General features: G+C 50.3%; 1 protein-coding gene across 2 annotated transcripts in view; it reads left to right on the top strand.

Annotated features, from left to right (window-relative positions):
* LOC111158445 (potassium voltage-gated channel interacting protein 3) overlaps positions 1–17,966 on the top strand; it is an 80,958-nt gene extending 62,992 nt beyond the window's left edge. Inside the window, exons 3-9 of one of the 2 annotated variants that reach the window (XM_022520465.1) lie at positions 7,410–7,534; positions 7,991–8,060; positions 8,314–8,384; positions 13,519–13,626; positions 14,319–14,423; positions 15,108–15,170; positions 15,783–17,966. In XM_022520465.1, the coding sequence (XP_022376173.1) occupies positions 7,410–7,534; positions 7,991–8,060; positions 8,314–8,384; positions 13,519–13,626; positions 14,319–14,423; positions 15,108–15,170; positions 15,783–15,830 (590 nt within the window). In that variant the 3' untranslated portion in view covers positions 15,831–17,966. The remainder of the gene's footprint in view (positions 1–7,409; positions 7,535–7,990; positions 8,061–8,313; positions 8,385–13,518; positions 13,627–14,318; positions 14,424–15,107; positions 15,171–15,782) is intronic. The other variant, XM_022520466.1, reaches the window with a different exon arrangement.
* Positions 17,967–20,909: the final 2,943 nt, after the last annotated feature.

Below are 20,909 nucleotides of genomic sequence, written 5' to 3'. Positions count from 1 at the left end.
AGGAAGAAGCAGGCTCCCTGCTGAGCAAGAAGCCTGACGCAGGACTCTTTCCCAGGACCCCGGGGTCATGAGTGAGCCAAAGGCAGACACTTAACCGACTGAGCCACCTGGGTGCTGCAGCCTGATTGCATTTTATTATTTCCTGCCCATCTGGCTGTTGTGTTCTTAATGTAATTTGCCTTTTCCTGTTTAATAGTGAGGTTGAGCCATCTTTCCCATATTTATTCATCTTTCCAGTTTCCTTTTTTGATGATTATCTCATCTAGATGTTCTTCTTTTGACCGTTTTAAACACTGTCTTCTCCCCTTCTGCTGAGTGTCTTGAAATGACCATGGTGCCCTTTTTTTTTGTTTGTTTTTTTTGTTGTTTTTTTTTGTTTTGTTTTTTAGTTTTTTTAGATTTTATTTGTTTATTTGACAGACAGAGATCACAAGTAGACAGAGAGGCAGGCAGAGAGAGAGAGAGAGAGAGGGAAGCAGGCTCCCTGCCGAGCAGAGAGCCCGATGCGGGACCCGATCCCAGGACCCTGAGATCATGACCTGAGCCAAAGGCAGCAGCTTAACCCACTGAGCCACCCAGGCGCCCCCCCCCCCCTTTTTTTTGAACAGAAGTCTTTAAGTGTGATGTAATCAAATTCATCCATTTTTCTTTTTTCCTTTATGGTTTGAACTTTTGAAGTTTTAAGAAATCTTTTCCCACCCTTAGGTTAGCAAGATTCTTTCACATTTTAACTCTATAGCTTACCTTTCATACTTGGATCTTTAGTTCATCTGGAACCCACTTTTGCATGTGGTGTGGGAAGGGGATCCGGATTTCTGTGCTGAGCCAGTTTTCCTAAAACCACCTACTAAACAATCTGACCATTGCACAAATCTTCTGTGACATTCCTGCTCTACCTCAGTCTCTTTTTGTGCTTTTGGTGTGTTTGTCTGTTCTTGCACTAACCACACCACTTTTATTACAGTGACTGTGCAAATGTATTAGTATTTAATGGGAAAAATCCTCTCTGTACTCTTCTTTCTAGATTTTTGTGGATTTTTGTTCCTCCATATGCATTTCAGAGTGATTTTATCAAGGTCCTCAAAAAGCCCAACTGGATTTTTAATGGGATTGTGTTGAATTTGTGGGTTACTTTGGGAAGAGATGACATCTTTATATTATGTGGTCCTCTTTTTTTTTTAAGTTTTTTTTTAAATTTAATTGACAGACTGAGATCACAAGTAGGCAGAGAGGCAGGCAGAGAGAGAGGAGGAAGCAGGCTCCTCGCTGAGCGGAGAGCCTGATGTGGGGCTCGATCCCAGAACCGTGGAATCATGACCTGAGCCGAAGGCAGAGGCTTTAACCCACTGAGCCATCCAGGCACCCCTATGTGGTCCTATCTTAAATGGAATGTCTCATTTATTCAGATTACCTTGCTATATAGAAGTCCTTTGAGTTTTGGCTAATAAATAGTTTGAGTTTTTATTGCAATCATGAATGTTATATTTTTAATTATATTTTCTAGGTGGTTATTACTGGTGTGGAAAATTGCTATTGATTTTTGTAAATTAATCTTATATCTGGCAACCTTACTAAACTCTCATGTATATTGATTCTTTTGGTCCCTGTTGGGACCAAATATCTACAAGAATGTTAGTTTTATCCTATACTTCCCAATTCGTGTATTATTTCTTTCTTTCTTGAAATTTCCTTAGAGCAACGGCAGGATATCAATTAGTGGTGCTTGTGACCAACCTTGGCTTGTCCCAAATCTTAAAGGGAATGTGTCTGAGCCCTTGCCATTCAACCTGATATTTTCTGTAAATAAATATATAACTTGCAAATATAAGTTACATCAAGTTAAGAAAGTTCCCTTCAGTCCTAGTCTGCTTCAAGTTTTTGTTTGATTATAAATAGATGTGGATGTTTATCAAATGCCTTTTCTGTATTAAGGTTTTCATGTGATTTTCCTTCCATATTACAGATAAAACCTTGATTGTGGTGTGTTTTTTTTAGTACAGTTGGATTCAGTTGGCTAACATTTTGTTTAAGGTTGTATCTATATTCAAGAGTGAAATGGGCATGTAATTTACTTTTTGTTTGCTTTCCCGGCTTTACGGAGATATAACTGACATATAACAGTGTATGGGGCACCGGGTGGCTCAGTGTGTTGAGTGTCCAACTCTTGATTTCAGCTTAGGTCATGATCTCAGATCCTGAGATAAGCCCCACATCAGGCTCGGTGCTAAGCATGCAGTCTGCTTACCATTCTCTCCCTCTGCTACTCCCCCTGCTTGCGCATGCTCTCTCTCTCTCTTTCAAATAAATAAATAAATAAATAAATAAAAGCTTAAAAAAAAAAAGCCAACCCCCCCCAAATTATATAAATGTATGAAGTGACTACTATAATAAGGTTAATTAATGCATCCATCATCTCACATAATTACCCTTTTGTTGCGGGGGGTCAGTGAGAACATTTAAGATCCATTATTTTAGCAACTTTCAAGTATACAGCACACAACACAGTATTCTTTTTTTTTTTTTTTAAGATTTTATTTATTTATTTGACGGAGATCATAAGTAGGCAGAGAGATAGGCAGAGAGAGAGGAAGGGAAGCAGGCTCCCTGCTGAGCAGAGAGCCCGATGCGGGGCTCCATCCCAGGACCCTGGGATCATGACCTGAGCCGAAGGCAGAGGCTTTAACCCACTGAGCCACCCAGGCGCCCCACAACACAGTATTCTTAACTGTGGTCAACATGCTGTACATAGACCCCCTTGACTTACTCATTTTATAACCAGAAGTTTGTACCCTGTGACCAACATCTCATTTCTCCCACCCCCCGCCCTGGCAGCCACCAGCCTACTCTCTGTGTCTGTTAAGTTTGGCTTTTTTTTAGATTCCCCATGTAAGTGAGATCATACCGTATCTGTCTTTCTATGCCTGACTTATTTCACTTAGCATAATGCCCTCAAGGTCCATCCATGGTGTCACTGTAAATTTCATTCTTGTATGGCCCTTTTATGGTTTAGGAGTCAAGATGACAGCTGAAAACTGGACTAGCAATATGGTGGTCACTGGTCATTCTCTGAAAAGCAGCTTGTGTGGACTGGTGGGGTCAATGTCCCATAGGCGTAAGTTCAAGGGAGACTAGGAGAGGAAGTAAAGATAGTGAGTTAAAGAAGAGGAGAAGAAAGAAATAGCTGGAGGGGAGGGGAGGGCTGAGGAAGGAATAGCAACAGGTTTGGGGTTTTTGTTTTCTTTTTTGACCCTTAGGGGCAGAGGATTATTCATCTTCTTTAGTTTATGGGACACTTTTTTTTTTTTTTTTATCAGTCTTGACCCGTTTAAACCCCTCTCTTACTTTATTTTTTCCCTTTTATCCCTCCATTTCTACTCCCTTCTACTCCTATAGGCAATTACTCTAGTTTCTGTTTCTTTTGTTTCTAATCTACATACAAAGAGTTCCCCTTTTTAGTGTCCAGTTCTATGAATTTGGGCAAATGCATAGTAATGTAAGCACCGGCACAGTCAAGGTAGAGAACAGTTCCATCACATGAAAAATTCTTTCCTGCTGCCTTTTCTGTCATCAGCACATCCCCTGTGTCACAACCCCTTGCAGCTACGGTGAGAGAGGTTGTCTTTCCCTATGATTTCTGCAATTCTGTCTTTTTCCAGAACGTCATTTAAGTGGAGTCCTCCATTGCATAGTCCGGATTTGTTCACTTAGCGCATCTGAGGTCCATCCCCGTTGCTACGTGTATCAATAGTTCGGTCATTTTTACTGCTGACTGGTATTCTGCCGGCTTGCTGTTTGCCCCTTCACTGGTTGAAGGACATGCGGGTTATTTCCTGCCTTGGGTGATTGTAAATGAAGTTGCTCTAAACATTTGCAGAAACGTTATTGCGTAACTCTGATAGGTTTCATTTCATATGGGTAAATATACCCAGGAGTAGGAATTCTGGGTCACATGGTAAGTATATGTTTATGAGAAACTGCCAAGCTGATTTCTAGATGGGCAGTACCATTTTCCTTCCCACCAGCCACGTGTAATGGTTCCAGTTACTCCGGATCCTCACCAGCCCTTGGTATTGTCAATATTTGTTAGATAAGTGATTCTGAGAGGTGTGTAGTAGCATTTCTTTGAGGGTTTAGGTTGTATTTCCACAATTGCAGTGGTGGTAAACACCTTTTTATATGCTTATTTGCCACCAGTATGTCCTCTAGGTCAAGGTCTGACCAAGTTTTTGCCCACTTACTAATTTGAGTTGTTTTCTTACTATTGAGTTTTAGAGTTCTTCATATAATCTAGATATCCTTTGTCAGATATGTGATTTGCAAATATTTCCTTCCAGTCTGTAGTTTACCTTTTTATCTCTCATATCTCTTGCAGAGTGAAAGTTTTGTTATTAAAAAGTACAGTTTACCCAAAAATAAAATAAAAAGTGCAATTTAGCAATTTTTCTTTTATGGATCATGCTTTTGGTGTGTCTAAGAACTGTTTGCTTAAACCCAGCCATAAGTTTCTTCCTGTGTGTGTGTATGTGTTTTCCTAGAAGTTTTGTATCTTTATGTCTTATGTTTAAATCTGTGCTCCAATTTGAGTGAATTTTTGTATAAGATGTAAGGCTCACACACCATGGATATATGTACCACACATATGTGTTCCTCGCCTGTGGCTCGCTTATTGGGTTTCCTAATAACTTTATTGGTTTTTCCTCTATGTTTGTCTATTTTCTCTTTTTGCTGATTTTCACTCTTACTTTTATATTATCTCCTTTCTTCTAATAACTTTGAACTTAATTTGCTTTCTTTCTGGATTCTGAAAAGCTTAGATCTAGAAGTTTATATCATTGACTCTATACCTATCTTCCTTTCTAATAAAGTAACTTAAAGCTGTAAATTTCCCTCTAAATGTAGCTTTGCCTGCAACCAGAAAATTTTGGTATATGCTGTGGTTTTATTATCATTCAATGCAAAATATTTCAAGACTGTCCTTGTGACTTTCCTTCTCTGACTTATGGGTATGGTAGAAGTATGTGTTTTATTTCCAAGCATTTGGGATTTTTTTTTTTAACCTATCTTGTTTTTTGGGATTTTGATACCATTGTGGTCAGAGTTTTGCTCTATAGTCCAACATCTGATACATGTTGGGAACCACAAAACATGTATTCTATAGTTGTTGGGGGTAGGGGTCTATAAATATTAATTTGATCAAATTGGTTGATAGTGTTTTTCAAATCTTTTATTTCTTTACTTGTACCATTTACTGGGAAAGCATGTTAAGATCTTCAACTGTAACTGTGGTTTATCTGTTTCTCCCTTTAGTTTTGAATGTTTTTTTGCTTCAGTTGTTTTAAAGTTGTCATTAGGTATATGTATATGTTTTGTATTGCTCTGTCTTCTTGATGATTTAATCCTTATAGCATTATAAAATATTCCTCTTTGTCTCTAGTCATAACCTTTGTCTTGAGGTCTCCTTTTTCTACTAGTAATATAGCCACACCAGGTTTCTTATCTATTCTACTCTTCTAATTTGCATCTGCATGCACATTTTACATTAAATCTGTGATTTAAGGGTATCCTTTTGTAAGTAGCATATGGTTGGGTCTCTCGCTTTTTCATCCACTCTGAAATGTCTGCCTCTTAGTTGAAGTAGGCAACTGATTTTTTAACCTCCATTATGATGCTATGTGTCCCTTTAATCCACTGCACAGTTCTCCCTGGCGTGCACCCTCCATGTTGTGCCCCCCAATCCTGCCTGTGATGCACCCCTGAGATGCCCCCAACTCCCCCATCAAAAATATTATTGCTAGGAACATCCTGTACAGTCCCCTTAGCTGGCTAAGATTCTATCTGAGATGTTTACCCAGAGTAGAGTGGCTGGCTTGCAAGGTTTGCCTATACTTCATTTGATGAAGGATTGCCAGATTTAACAGTATGTCCTCCTGGTGGTGGGAATGACCCAGAAGGGAGAGCAAAAAGAAGATGAGGAAAACGGAAAGAGTGGGAAGGCTTGCTGCAGTCCCATGCTGGACACAGTGGGGTTGGGACCCACATGCAGGTGGAGGGGTTTGCCTTGGCCAGCAACCGGGACAGTTCGTTCCCAGAGAAAGAGGGAAAGCAGGAGATATTTGGGCCAATACAGGTAGATGGGTAGACATGGGGGTGGGAGCTTGGAGAAATTTTCTTCCGGGGCTTCTGTTTTCTCAATGATGTAGGAAGCAACCTGACAAGGGATGGGGAAGGAGGCACTGGGAATTTAAAGAGAAGAAAGGTATGAAAGCGCTGTCTTGGAGATCAGGAACATGTGTGGACCAAGGCAACAGAGCCTGATTGCCAGGCCCTTGCAGGGCACGTGGCCCTGAGCAAGAGCCAGCAGGACTTGTGGGAGAGGCCCGGGTGCTGGGCAGCCCAGCACAGGGCTCAGTGTGTTCCGGTTAGCAGTGCTGCCCCCTTGGTGCTGCACTCGCCTCTGTGGGCGCGAGGTGGTTGGTGCAGGGCGGCTCATAGCCCTTCCTGTGCAGTGGGAGCCAGCAAGCAGCCGTGAGATAATCACACAGTCACTGTTGTGCGGGATGCCAGGGGAGGCTAGGGGTGGTGGCAGTGCAGTGGGGATGGTGGTGCCCGTTTCAGTGGGAAGTTCTGTAATTATGTGAGCCTGCTGTTAGCAAGGCTCTCAGTGCTGTTTTGTTAATAGCTCGATTTTGTGTTATAGAAGTGATGCATGCTGTACCAAAAGAAATGAGAAAAATGTAAAAAAAAAAATCATAAATGAGAAAGTAAAGATCACCTGAAATTGACCTCCCCCCTCCCTGCAAATATAACCATGGTTAATTAACATTTAGATGTGTTATTATTAAAGGAAAGGTCTTGTCTTGTCCCTGACCTATGGGCCTATGCAAATGTGACTGACACCCTCACACCAAATGCAGCCAATCAGCAGCATGTTAGGCTGGTTGGGCCAAGAGCGGTGACCTCCCATTCCTGGGGGTAATCAGGGAGGGCAGCGTGGAGGAGGTGGTCCAGGAACTGGATCTCGAAGGCTGAGGTCCATTGAGTTTCTCTTGCTGTCTTTTTTTCTCCCACATCCCTTTGTTCAGTGCCTCTCTAGGATAAGACCAGCTCTCAGCCCCCACCCCACATGTGGCTGAGAGGGTAAGACACTCTAGATGAGGCAAGTGGAAGGGGCCTACTCTGCATGAGGAGCAAAACAGCAGAGCAGCCATAAAGAACAACTCCTCTGAGTGTGTGTCATTCCATCATAGCCACTCCATTTGTGTAGTGCACAGCCTGCGGGGACGTACATGGTAGTCACGTAAGGAGAACCCTCTACCCCTACTTTAGCACATGGCCTAGTTCCCACACTGGAGCTAGAGGAGGAGCAGGGGCACTCATTCCATCCTCCCTGGGTCTGTGTCCCCTTCCAGATAGCAGCGACAGTGAGCTGGAGCTGTCCACAGTGCGCCACCAGCCGGAGGGATTGGACCAGCTGCAGGCACAGACCAAGTTCACCAAGAAGGAGTTGCAGTCCCTCTACAGGGGCTTCAAGAACGTGAGTGCTACCCATGCCTCCGGGACAGGCCCTGACCCACCTAGTCCTCCTGTCCCAGGCTCCAGGAAGGAGGGATCCTGACCCAAAGAGACCTTCTAGAAACTTATCCATGGCTCAGCAAATATCCCAGGGGCCTTTATGGGTCTTAAGTTTTGTGGGAGAGCTGTCTGGGGTTGGTCAGGTCCCCAAATCAGTATTCTGAAGGCACCATCCTCCTTTCTGTGTGTTCCCAATGCTGACACAGGGAAGGAGCATACGGTGAGACTTACCCCTGCATTACCTGCTCCTGCATTACCCTGCCCCAAGGCCAGACTTTCCCCAGCTCAGGGGCTCAGTAGCACCCAGCAGTATCTCAGGCAGCAGTATCCCCGGAGGGAGGAGAGAGGCCAGGCCCTGTGCAGTCTGGTGTGGGGCTGGGGATGGCTGAGGTCACTAAAGGGTGACTTCCTGCTGCAGGAGTGTCCCACAGGCCTGGTGGATGAAGACACCTTCAAACTCATTTACTCCCAGTTCTTCCCTCAGGGAGGTGAGTCTGAGGCCAGGCCCCCTGGCTCTTCCCCAAACCCCCACATCCCCCTCGTGGCAGCTCTATAAACAGTGGCTGTCACTTTTACGGGGAGGGGATCCTTGCTTCCACCCTTTGCCTGCCAGAGGCCTGGTGCTGCCTCTGTCCTGGTGGAAGGGTGGGGAACTCCAGCTCTGGAGGCAGCTGGAACCACCGTGGGGCTGCCTGGGTGGGAGCCTCGACACACCCCAGCGCTCACCCTTGCTCTCCCCAGATGCCACCACTTACGCACACTTCCTCTTCAACGCCTTCGACGCTGATGGGAATGGGGCCATCCGCTTTGAGGTAGGTCCCCGATGACCTCCCACCTCCCCGCCCCTGCAGCCCTCTGGGGTGGATCTCCCTGCCCTGAGGCCTCTCTCAGGCCTTCCAGTGGCCAGGCACGATCCTGGGCGTGAATGGTCCCATATGTCCTTCAGAGAAGGAGCAGACTGTGCTGGGCTGGCCCTGGCCGTAACTGTGAAGCTAGGGCAATGGGATGTGGCTTCTGACTCCCACTCCCCTTCTCACTCAGCCTCCTCTTCCATTCTATCCCACCAAGCCAAGAGACCTACAAAGGCACACTGAGGCCTAGGAACCCAGTGTGAAATTGCATTTGAAAAGGGGGCACACACTCAGGGGTCTGTGCTCCCAGCAGGATTTCAGGCCCCCAGCTCCAGAATTTAGCCCTTTGTTCCAAGGCAGGTGAGGCAGCCTGAGTGGGTGTGGTGAGTGAGGCGTGATGTGCCCGCCTCTGACACCTGCCCACTGCCCCCCTCCCCCGGCCTTGCCTCTGCAGGGCCTGTGAGCGGGCTGGCCCCGCTGTGGGCTCCACCTCGGCTGGCCACATGGGACCACTTGAGAGAGGCCCCGTCTGTGGAGCCCAGGCTCCTAAAAATAGCCACAGGCGAAAAGCTGAAACCTCTTTGGAGAGGAGAACCTTGCTGAGAGCCCGGCCTGATCGATAACCACCCTGCTCGGCTTCCAGGGCCAAGGGCAGCTGACAGGAAAGCAGAGGAGGGAGCTGGCCGGGCTCAGGAAGCCCCTGGACGCACTGGGGTGTAATAATAACCCGTCGGTAATGCTGCTGGGTTGATTTTTGTGCTGCGGCCAGCCTGCACACGGACGGCGCGGGGGAGGGGGCGGCGAGGCCACAGCCTTGTCCTGTGACCGCAGGGGCCTCGCCCGCCCCCGGGCTGCAGGCTCGGGGCTAGTGCCTGTGTGAGTCCAGTGTCGTCATCTGTCCTGTCTTCAGTGATACCCGCACGTGGCAAAAACCCAAGCACCGCAAAGGTTGACAGGAAAAACTGATTGTCCTGCCCTGTGACCAGGCTCTTGTGTATCCTTGAGGGGACAGCTAAGAATTCCAGAACTGAAGGGTGGGGAGGACTCGTGTGATGGACCCAACCAGGGCTCTGTGAGAGAGTTTTTCTTGTTCAGAAATCAGCTGACAGCTCACCAGGGTCCTGGTGAGTGTTAGGTGTCAGGAAGGTCTTGGTCACCCAACCCCGCCGTGGTCTTTGCTCTCCTCCCCTGAGAGAGGAGCCTGGTGGGCCCTTTCAGGCAGTAGATGGTAGGTCTTTGTGGGGTGTGCTGTCAGTGGCTGAGTTGGGGGCACTGGTACCGAAGGCCCTCTGCCAGGCACCTTCTTAGAAGGTCAGGCATCTCCGGCATCATCCAGGACCTTCCAAGGGCTTCCGTGGGCTTCTTTGCCGTGAGGTCAGCTCCTCTGATTCCATAATGTGCATGTTTATCTTGAGGACCATCTTCATTTCAGCATTCTGCTCTAGGAAAGCCTTTTCAGAAAGAGAGGAGGGGATGTATGTCCTTGGGGATCTTCCAGTCGGCAGGGCCCAATCCTGGGTGCCCCATGGGTTGGGGTCCCTGTGGCAAGAAGGACTCTGAGGGGTGGGGGTGGCCCTTGGCCCACCTGAGATGGACTCTTCTCTTGTGCCCCTAAAACAGAAAGTCAGGTCCGCTTCTGGATATTTATAATGACCCCAGTCCTTGTTGTATATTCTTGAGAGACAACACACATGTTAATTAAAGTGTATCGATATGGTAAAATACCGTAACTTCCCTACCCTCACCGAAAAGAGCACCAGAAAACAGAACAGCACCCAAGCCAACCTCATCTTTACCAAGCGGGAGCAGCGGTCCCACGTCCCGCCCCAGGGTCGGCTTGCTTCACGGTTCCTCTTGGGTCCTCTGGGATCTCCCCACAGGAGGGAGCCTGGTCTTGGCCTCCCCAGCGCAGGCCCAGGCCATGTGCCTGCAGATCGATGCCCCAGAACCCTCCATGCCATCCAGGGCCTTTCTCATTCAACCCACTCGTTGGGGCTGGTTGTGCGTCTGGAGGAAGGGGTGGCCGCCTCTCTCTGAGCTCCCTCTGCAGGAACCCCTCCCTGTGTCATTCACTGGCCAAACCCCACGCGGGGGCAGTAACTAGAGAGAACGTGCAGGCCATCATCACACCCTCTGCCTCCCTGCTCTGGCTGAGCTCCTGCTCTGAATTCTCCTGGAGACCCCTCGTGTGCCCTCAGGGGCTTCTCGGTGTGGGAGCGGAGGCCTGTGTCACCGCGCCACAGCAGGGCCCCTCAGGCTCTCCAGGCTCTGCCTCGGGGACACGATGGCAGAGCAAGGGCTGTGGAGGCGAGAGACGTCGTTTGCCTTGGAGTCAGGGGGTTACAGCTGGTGACAGTCCCACATGAAACTGTGCTGTGCGGGGCTGGAAGTTTAGGACTACCAAGTCCTCGGACGTTTGCTGGCAGGACATGGGGTACTCTGTGGGTTTTGGAGGAAGGTCCAAGTGGCCTCGCAGGGGACATTCCCACTCGTCTCTGGCTTAGTACCATCATCACTGATCTACCTGCACACTTAGGGACACAGAATGGAGACATTCCTCAGATGGGTGTGACTGACTCTGAGGGCTGTGAGGCAGCAGGCAGGCCTGGGTCTGGGAAGACAAGATGGCAGCGTTAGTGGGGAGGAATAGTGGTACTGGCACCCCTCCACACACACACCGTGGCTCACATGAGAAGGGAGGCCCTATGTGGGCCTTCACCATTCCCTGCATCCTCAAAATGGGACTCCACACCTTTGCATCCCATTGGGGAAGCCTGTCAGATCCCAGAGACGTGATTTCGGGGACGTGGTACCTCTTCATTAACTCATGCAAGAGCTTCAGTGATGATTCCCCAAACTGAGGCGGGTAGGAACCATCACCTGTTTCTCCTTTAACATTTTCTTCACTGACACATGCACAATGGACTTTACGAGCCCAATAGAGTGACAGGGTGTACTTTGAAAGAGCAGCCGTGAGGCGCCCACCCACACACCCGAGGAGGCCGCCACCTTCCACTGTAGCCCATTGCCACCGTTTGCCTCCGTGTCCCCGGTAGCACCTGTGTCCCCAGTGGCTGCCCGGTTCTAGACTACTGGCCCTCCACTGTGGGGGGCAAGGAGCTGGGTCTCCCATGAGCGTACACACCCTTCCCATATCCCCTGGCTTTCCAAAACGATAGGATTCAGGTGAGACAAGGACTGTGGTTTGCTCTGATGGCGTGAACTGATTACGTTTTCCTTCCCCGCACACATTCTTACTTTGCTGCCAGTTAACAGTGGTCCTGTTTGTTGAGTTACCCAGGGCCTGTGACCTGTGATCTTATCATTAATTCAACCCCAGGCCTTTCTCTGGTCCGGATGGGCACCTCCCTGGGGACGCTCCTCAGCCTCTTTCCTCCTGGGGTTGGGTCCCCTGGTTCCAGAATTCCGCATCTTCCTCTTCCTTGCTTTATTCTCCCTTTTCAGGGGTACAGCTCTGAGCAGCTTCCTATGAAAGAGTAACATGGGAGGTAACTTTTGAGGCTTTAGATGTCTGGAAGCATCTTCATTGCGTTCCAAAGCTGCAGCGGAAGTTGCCCTCCCTCCCCGTGGTGGTGGCCACACTTCGACGGCTTCTTACCAGAGGCAAAGCGTGCCGAATCCTAACCTTGTGTACGGGACCTGATTTTGTTTGTTCCGTTTGGTTGTGTTTTTCTCTGTGGAAGCTTGTAGGATCCTCTTTTTGCAGCCGGTGCCTGCAGGCCACATGGTGGGGCTTTCCCGGTGGGCCATTTCCGTACACTATGCTTGGCCTCGGCAGGACCAGAACGTTCCCAGCCTTCCATTCTGGGAAATCCTTCCTTGCTTCTCTGGTCTGCTTTCCTCCGTCTCCTCCAACTCTCCCAGGAATTCCTGGTGCACGAGTGGTGGTACCTCCGGAGTGGACCTCTCATTGCCCTCTTTTCTCTTTTCCAGATTTTTCCTTTTCACGTGACTTTATGGAAGGTTCCACATGCTCTTCCAAACCTCTTCGGAGTCTGTCATTTTGCTTTCTTATTTTTAATTCCCAAGAGCTCCTTCTTATTCTCAATTACTCCCCTTTTGTAGCATCCTATTCTTATTTTTGGGGGGTGACAGGTGTCTAATCTCTACTTATACTCATTTTTCTTAAGTTTTTTTCCTCCTGGAATAAGTTTTGTTTTTTCCAGGTTGCTTTCCTGTTTCCCTTAGCCTTTCCCAGGTACAGGCCCCCTCAGATCCGGAAAATCTGATATTCGAGAGGCAGCCCAACCCCTTAGTGCACAGCCTGGCCCCCTGCAGTTTGTCTGTCGTCCTCCGCTCCCTGTTCCAGGACAGCCCAGCTCTGCTCCCTTCTTTCAGAAGAACCTGGGAGGGCCCCATGGGGCAGGACGGCTCACCCTGCAAGCCTTTCCAGGAACTGGAAGAAAGGGCTTGCTTTCCACCAACTGTGAGAGCAGTTGGAGTTTTCCCACAGAAGCCGCTGGAACACTCATGAAACAGTATAATAAATTATCTGCACACCTCAGAAATGATTGCCCCACACGGGCATGCCGTGACCCCAGAGCTGAGCTCTGTTAGTTTAGCTTTTAAGCTGTAAGTTCTCAAGCACCTTGACCTGCAGATCCTTGGTGAACTAAAAGTGGAGCACCCCCTTTATTAAAAGAGCACCGTGGGTCTTCTCTGCCTGTACTCATGCATTAAATGGGTCTAAGACACCACATATTTGAATATCTGTACTTGAGAAGATCGGGACCAGCCACCGTGCCATCTCCACCACACACACGCGCGCGCACACATACTCATGCGTGCACACGCACACCCTCACACACACACATATGCACACACACATTTGCGCAAACACACTCATGCAAACACGCATGCACACGCGCACTCACACACACATACACGTGCGCGCACACACACAAACATGCATACGCGCACACACTCACGCATACACTCATACTATTGATCTAACAGACACCTGCCTGCACTGTAAGGAAGGCTCCTCACCTACAGGGGTGTGAGGCCACACGGCAAAGTGGAAATGAAGTCTGGGCATGGGGCTGTCACTCTGCACCCTCCCTTCCCTCCGTAGGACTTTGTGGTCGGCCTCTCCATCCTTCTGCGAGGAACAGTCCACGAGAAGCTCAAGTGGGCCTTTAATCTCTACGACATCAACAAGGACGGCTACATCACCAAAGAGGTACAGGGTGGTGGGGGTCCCTCTCCCTTGTTGCTGGCACCACACACCCAGTCTCTCTCCGCTGCTCCCCTGCTGCCCTGTTGGCCCTGTCTCTTCTGTTCAGACCTTTCCTGTTCAGAGACGTGGCTCTGGGCTCCGCCCTGGTGGGGACAGCAGCCAGGGGACTCTCCTCCTCTCCAGGGTCTTGGTCCTGGATGCCTGGGTGCAGGCGGCATGGGGCTTGGTCTGTGCCCTTCCCCACGCAGCTCGGTCTAGTTCGATAAAGATTCTCAGGTCATTTTTTCCTCACAGGGAGATCCTGAGGGAGACACAGTGGAGAAGCTGGGGACAGAGGGTGGGAGGAGCTGGCCTTGGCTCCGCCCAGTCAGGGGGACGGTGTGGCTCTTTCAGGCAGGTGGGGGTCTTTGCCATACTGGCCTATAGTCTGGTTTTGTTCGGCCCAAACATTTTCTTGTATATGAAGAGTTGCTACAGTTTCAGATTTTGGAGATGGCACATTAAAATCTAGCTCCAGCTTCTGGAGAGTCAGAGGCTTGTGCTTGGTACACTAGATGGGGGTGAGCCCATCTCCGTCCAGCTGGGGCTCCCCTCCTGCTCCCTCCCTCCTTAGAGGCAGCCTCTCCCCTTGGGCCCTGGTATGTCCCTACATCCTCGCAGCCGGGCTCATGCCAGCCGCCCCGGCCCCCCTCCAGGAGATGCTGGCCATTATGAAGTCCATTTATGACATGATGGGCCGCCACACGTACCCTGTCCTGCGGGAGGACGCACCCCTGGAGCACGTGGAGAGGTTCTTCCAGGTGAGAGCTCTAGCCCCAGACCCTGAGAAGAAGGGCGGATGGGGGAGGGATGGGCTCCCCCTCTTAGGACAACCCTGGGCAGGCCACTCCCCCTCTCTGAGCCCACCTCTCCCCACGAGGAGGTTAACCTTGCATCCCCCACCGGGCTGGTTGTCAGGATCCCAGGGAGCAAATAAAAACATCACCTCCACTCCCCAACCCACTGAGCCTCCTCTTGGGGCACACCAGGGCCTGTGGATTCTGGGGCAGTTGACACCCCAGGCCCGTGTTCTAGTGCCTTCCAAGAGCTCTCCCAGCCCCTGCAGAAAAACCATGCAGGAGGAGTGGGGTTGGGGTGACCTTGCTCCGTGTCCATGGGGACGAAAGGGGCTGAAGTTTCCACCTCCCATCTGCTGGCAGCCCTTGCTGTGCCTCCATTGCTCCGTCCACCCTGGCTGCCCACCGGGGAGGTGAGGGGGTCAGAGGGGCGTGGGGACACACTGCGGGAAGTGTAAGCCCAAGAAGGCTGCTGGGAAGTGGCTGGGTGTGGGGAGCAGGCCAGGGAGGTGCTGGAGAGGACAGCTATGACATGGAGGTAGCCGGGGAGGGCCCTTCATGTGGTCCGTATCCAGCATAGAAGACAGAGGGGACAGGTTGGGATGGAGGGGCCCCACAGACTAACTGAGGCCATGGCTTGGGTTACAGAAAATGGACCGGAATCAGGATGGGGTGGTGACCATTGATGAGTTCTTGGAGACCTGTCAGAAGGTAGGTGGCATCGGGAGTCGAGGACACCCAGGGTCCTGCCCCTGCCGGCCCGAGCCCCTCCCGACCTCTAGACTTCATGTTGCCACTTTGGTCTGAGCCCATCCCTTGGCCACCCACTTCTGCCAGCCCACAGCCTACGGGCTCACCATCCCTCAGACTGCCCTGTAGGGCCTCACATCAGAGGGGCAGACGCAGACCAACAGGATGGTTGGGCCCCTGGGCCCGCAGCACGGGGTCACACTATAAGAAAGGTGCCTGGAGCCTCCCCTGGCCTTGCTGTTGACCTTCCTCTTCAGAGCACCCTTGGGGGCCATGACACGTGCCTCCCCGTCTCACTCCCAGAGCGGCCTCTCAGGGGCCTCTGGCCTCCGCCTGAGTGCAGCCGAGGAAGTCTGTCTGTCCACAGGTCAGCAGCCCCCGGAGGTGCTTGTAGTCGGGGCTGAAGAGAGGCTGGGCCCAACCAGCTACCCCTGACCCCAGGGAGACAGACAGAGCGGTCACTGCGGGCTTCCGAGTCCCTGGAAGGAATCCGCTCAGGGTAGGATCAGTGTGGGCATGGCCCGCGCCGCCCACCAGGGGTCTGACCAGGCCCCTCCTCCTCTCTCCACACAGGATGAGAACATCATGAGCTCCATGCAGCTGTTTGAGAACGTCATCTAGGCCGTGGCGGTGGGGAGGGGTCCTTGAGTGGCCAGTGCCACCTCTGCCCCCAAACAAATCTCAGTCCTGCCGGGAGCAGCTTCCATGAGAAACTTTTTTTCTAATATATTTGCAAAAAGTGAACAGTCTGCTCTAGACACACACACATAGAGCCTATTCCTCTGGGCTGGGAGAGGGGGTGCCGAGGTCAGGGAGGGGCTGAGTCTGGCTGGCTGGGAGCCGGATCCAGGTGACGAGAGCCGTACCACCTGGGGCCAGCCCCTGTCCAGGCCAGTGCAGTGGGGCTGCCCCCAGAGTGGGCACTGAGCGAGCCATGTCTGCAGGCTGCTGGCTGTGAGGTACTGTCTGGAAAGTGCTCAAGGTCCCCTACAGAAGAGGGTCCAGTCTCCAAAAGGCCCCTCTCTTGTGAGTCCCCTTGCCCCTCCCTCCCATCACCCTTCTTTCCCACCCCACACCGGCCAGGTTGTGGGGGCTACTCTGGCCTTTTTGTCCCCCAGCCACTCCCCTGCCCACCGATTACACTCCCAGAATTCTCGTCACTGCAGGACGCTTGCCCGGCAGTAGGGTCAAGAGAGTTGGGACGGGGAAAGAGGTAGGCATGGAGACGGCCTGCTGTTTCCTGGAAACACTTCCCTGGGGTCCCAGGATGCCTGTCACTCCACTGGCAAGCTCCAGCGGTAAGAGGCCACTGGACTGTCTTATCTCCATCCTGGGAAGGGGGCCTCTCAAGCTCAGGGATTAGGTTTCTTGATGGAGAATCTTAGGGGAACTGTCTGCCACGTCCGCTGCAATGGAGGAAGCCTTCCCTTGCCCCAGTCCGAGCCCAGTGGGAATGAAGTGGGTGGGGCTGCCCATACCCCTCTGGCACTAGAGCGTTCAACCCCAAGGTCATGAACAGGTCCTAAGAAGAGGTCACAAGGATCAGGGACTGGCAGCCAGGGAGCACAGGTGGCAGAGCAGGCCTGAGAAGGAGCTTCTCCCTCCTTTCTTGTCTGTTCCTGTGTCCCTTGGCCCCCAGCTTGGATGAGGCCCCCACTACCACTTCCTGGTTAGGGTCCTAACGCGATGTGTCCAGCCCTCTCTACACAGGCTCCCCCAAGCCCATACAGAAAGCACAAGCACCCAGAGCCGCTCAGGCTGCAGCCCACAGAGGAAGCCAAGGACACTCTGGTTTGCCAAGATCAGGCTCTCCTGGTGGGCAGAGGCCAGGGTCATGGTGGCCCCAATCAGGTAGCTCTGGAGAAGAAGCATGGGGGTCCATTCTGTGCCTCAGAGCCCTGCGGCCTCAAAGTCCATCCCCATTCCAGCCCGGCTCACCAACATTCAAAAGCACAAATCGTAGGGACTGTCCTTGTCTGCGTTCCTCTCTGGGGATGGAGGCTCCTGTCAGCCTGAAGGCAGAGCCAAGAGTGAGGGCTGAGGGGCCTGAGGCCGAGTGGGAGGTCAACAGAAACTTCCAGGAAAGAGAGAGGCTGCTCTCTGCCCAGGCCTCCCCAAGAAGGAACCCAGCCCTTTCTGAGGAACATTCCCATACAATACATTCCACCGGCTGCCACTCTCTCTCTGCTCAGGCCTGGCCCAGGGGTGTGAGCAGGGCCCTCAAAGGAAAGTGGAATGGTGGACGCCATGGAGATTGGCCTGGTTTGGTCACGGGGACCCCTTGGCACCTACACACACAGGTGGTCCTCTCCCTCGGAGTTGTACTGACACCCCATCTCCAGTCTGACTGAAATGGGGGGGTCTTCCCTCCTCCAGGAGGGCATCAGCTTTCCCTGGCTCAGGGATCTTCTCCCCCTCCGCCCACCTCCAGCCCTCCCAGCTGGCATAGCTGTGCTTCTAAGGGGCCCAGGCCATAGGAGAGGGTCACCACCATGCCCCTGCCCCTCTTGGCCTGGGGCCAGACTGGCTACATGTCCACGCAGGAGGGGTCTGTCTCCCACGCTGGGATGCGGACTGGCCGCATGTCTGCATGGCAGAAGCATCTCCCTGGGGTGCAGCCTGGGAGGGTGGTTCCTGTTCTCAGCGCCCACCAATATTCAGTCCTGTATATTTTAATAAAATAAACTTGGCAAAGAAGAGGGACTCTTGTTGGCTTTATCCCAACTCTGGATTTCAGTCCAGCCCCTCCCATCCCTGCTGCTAATTAGCCATGGCTCTTGCCCAGGGCTGTGTTGGTAAATGTTTGACATTCCCTGAAGTGTAGCACTTGCCAGTGTCCATGCTCGCTGGCTCACCAGATTTCAGGCTCCCGCTGTGCCGGCACGGAGGGCAGAGCCGGGCAGGGAGGCCCACTCTTGGGAAGCCTGTACAAGAAGCTCCAGCCACCGGAACCTCTGCAGAGCCCATGGGATGGGCTGCCTTCTTGAGGAGCCATTTGTATTCCCTCCCAGATCCTTTTTCTTTTCCAGTTCCAAGAAGTCGTTCCTGCCATGTCCCCTTGGCTGGAGGGTGCAGGTGACAGAGCAGAAGCAGAATCTGCCTGAAGATAGCTTCCTCTCCTGGCTTTACTTTCAAAAGAGTAAACTCAGTGAGAATGATGCCAGGGGAGGGGCAAGAAATGAAAACCTGGCATGGAGGAGTGGAAGGGCTTTCCCCAACTCAAGGATGGGGAGGAGGGAGGTTCTCAGGGATCTGCAGTGCTTTAAGGACCAGCCCCCATGCTATGTGACATCACCTCTACAGTGAACAGAGACCCAAGCCTCCATGAGTCACCAGGTTTGGCTGATGGGCATCTCAGCAGTAGTTGGGAGGACAGGTGACAGGAACCCACTTCCACCACCACACACACCAAAAGGCCCCAGGGCCTTGGTGCAATCCAGGTAAGGAAGCCCTGACCTTGCTGTCTAGGATGGGATATCCTGCATTTGCCATGGGCTGACCACCATGGTGAGCATGTTCACTCTGGTCACATCCTAAAGGGACGCTGGGTTAAAAGATCTTAGGACCTCCCGGTCATTGAAGAATGGAGCCAAACAGGTGACTTGAGGCTGGGTGTAAGCACTGACTCACTTCTTGATGGTCTCCTGAGCTAAGAGTGGGGAAAGCCCAGCCAGCCAGCCTCCCTCCATCTCTCCATCATCCATCTTCCCTCCATCCATCCTCCTTACATCCATCTATGCATCCATGCATCCATCATCCATCCTCCCTCCATCCATCATCAGTCCTCCCTCCATCTATCCATCATCCATCCTCCCTCCATCCATCATCCATCATCCATCATCCATCCATCATCCATCCTCCTTCCATCCATCCTTGCATCCATGCATCCATCATCCATCCATTTATACATCTGTTTTCTATTGATTCACTAAGAACCTTCCTGACCTGGATACTCAGTGCAGAGGTGGTGACCAGGGTATGACTTCTGTGTGGCTGGTGGCACTGATGGGTCCAAAGGAGCCCTGGGTTCAGGGACAGGAGACTTAGTCCTGACCTGGGCCATAAAACTTATGTGGCCTTGGACAAGTCCCATCCTCTCTTGCTCCCTGGGTGTTGGTGTAGAAGAGAGGGAGAGAACACTTTCCAACTCATTTTTTAAAGAGTGGTATTATCAGGATTTTTAAACAACCAGTCATGGGTAGGATAAGAAGGAAAAATTAGAGGACATTCTCAACCATAAAACAAGGATGTAAATAATCAGAATATCAGTAAACTCATTCCAACAATGTATGTATTATATCATGACAGATTTGGGTTTATCCCAGAAGTGCAAGGTTTGCCATTTAAAAATATAGACACTTCAGTTTCCAATAACATGGAGTGTCTAGGTAACTGGATTATTCCTTCCACTGAAAACAACTAAAAATCTAGGATAAAATAACTTCTTAGAAAAATCACTGAACTGACCAAAAGGTAAAGCATTCTTGGACCAGGAACTGAGTGGATATGGAAATTCAGAGATGTAAACAGAGCCCTGAAAGGACTTTTTGAAACAGGTGAGCTTGGCTGAGTTTGGTTTAACATCCTTTAAAAGCCTAAGGTATAAGAGATCAAGCCCAGGATCCACCTAGGTGAGAAATCTATCATGAAATCCTCCACAGAACTGGGGCCCCATTTACACCCTTGGGGCTAATGAGCGTGAACTAGAAGCAAACCCAGCTGTTCCCACCTTCTCTCCAAGGATGCTGTAAGAAAATTTGACTATCTCAACCCCCCAATAAAACTGGGAAAACTCACCCCTAAAATTAGGAAACATGAGGGGCTCCTGGGTGTCTCAGTCAATTGAACATCCGACTCTTGATTTTGGCTCAGGTCGTGATCTTGGGGTCCTGGGATTGAGCTCACCAGGGAGTCTGCTTGAGATTCTCTCTCTCCCTCTGCCCCTGCTCTGTGTGTACACATGCTCTCTCTAAAATAAATAAATCTTCAAAAATATTAGGAAGCATGAGCTAAACTTTATGTGAGTTTGCAGCCCAAATTCACACAGAAAATATGATTGAAAATTTAATTCATAGTAATCTGTGTAAAGTTGAAGGAAAATGAGCAGATTCAGTCAACAACAACTGAGTATTCAAAGAAACAAGACACCATAAGTGAGGTTTAGGAGAAACAGCAGGCTGCATCAACAGACCCAGAGGGCTTCCAATAATGGAATTATCAGACACAACTATAAAAGATTCTATTTAATATGTTTATAGAAATAAAAGGCACACTTGAAAAGTGTGTATGTAGAAAAGACTATATTGGATGTCTAAACAAATCTGAAAAAAGAGTCAACTTCTTGGGGGGATATATATGTTGTGTGTGTGTGTGTGTACACACACATACACATATGTGCATATATACATATGTACACATTTATGTATACATACATATACATATGTATGTGCATGTACATACACAAAAATGTACACACACGTGTGTGTATATTTATATATATTTATACTAAATTTAAAACTCAAGGAATGGGTTTAGCAGTAAATCAGACTCAGCTAACAAAAGAATCAGCCACTTGGAAATCTAAATCTAAAGAAATTATTCGAATTGTAACTCTGACAAATAAATAGAAACGTTATAGAGGTAAACAAAGATAGAAAATAGAGCAGGAAAAGTAAACCTTAAATCTCAATGGAGTCCCTA

This window comes from Enhydra lutris, unplaced genomic scaffold (assembly GCF_002288905.1).
Source record: "Enhydra lutris kenyoni isolate GAN:26980312 unplaced genomic scaffold, ASM228890v2 scaffoldscaffold59, whole genome shotgun sequence".
Classification (NCBI taxonomy): domain Eukaryota; kingdom Metazoa; phylum Chordata; class Mammalia; order Carnivora; family Mustelidae; genus Enhydra; species Enhydra lutris.
This window is presented reverse-complemented; position numbering and strand designations above follow the sequence as displayed.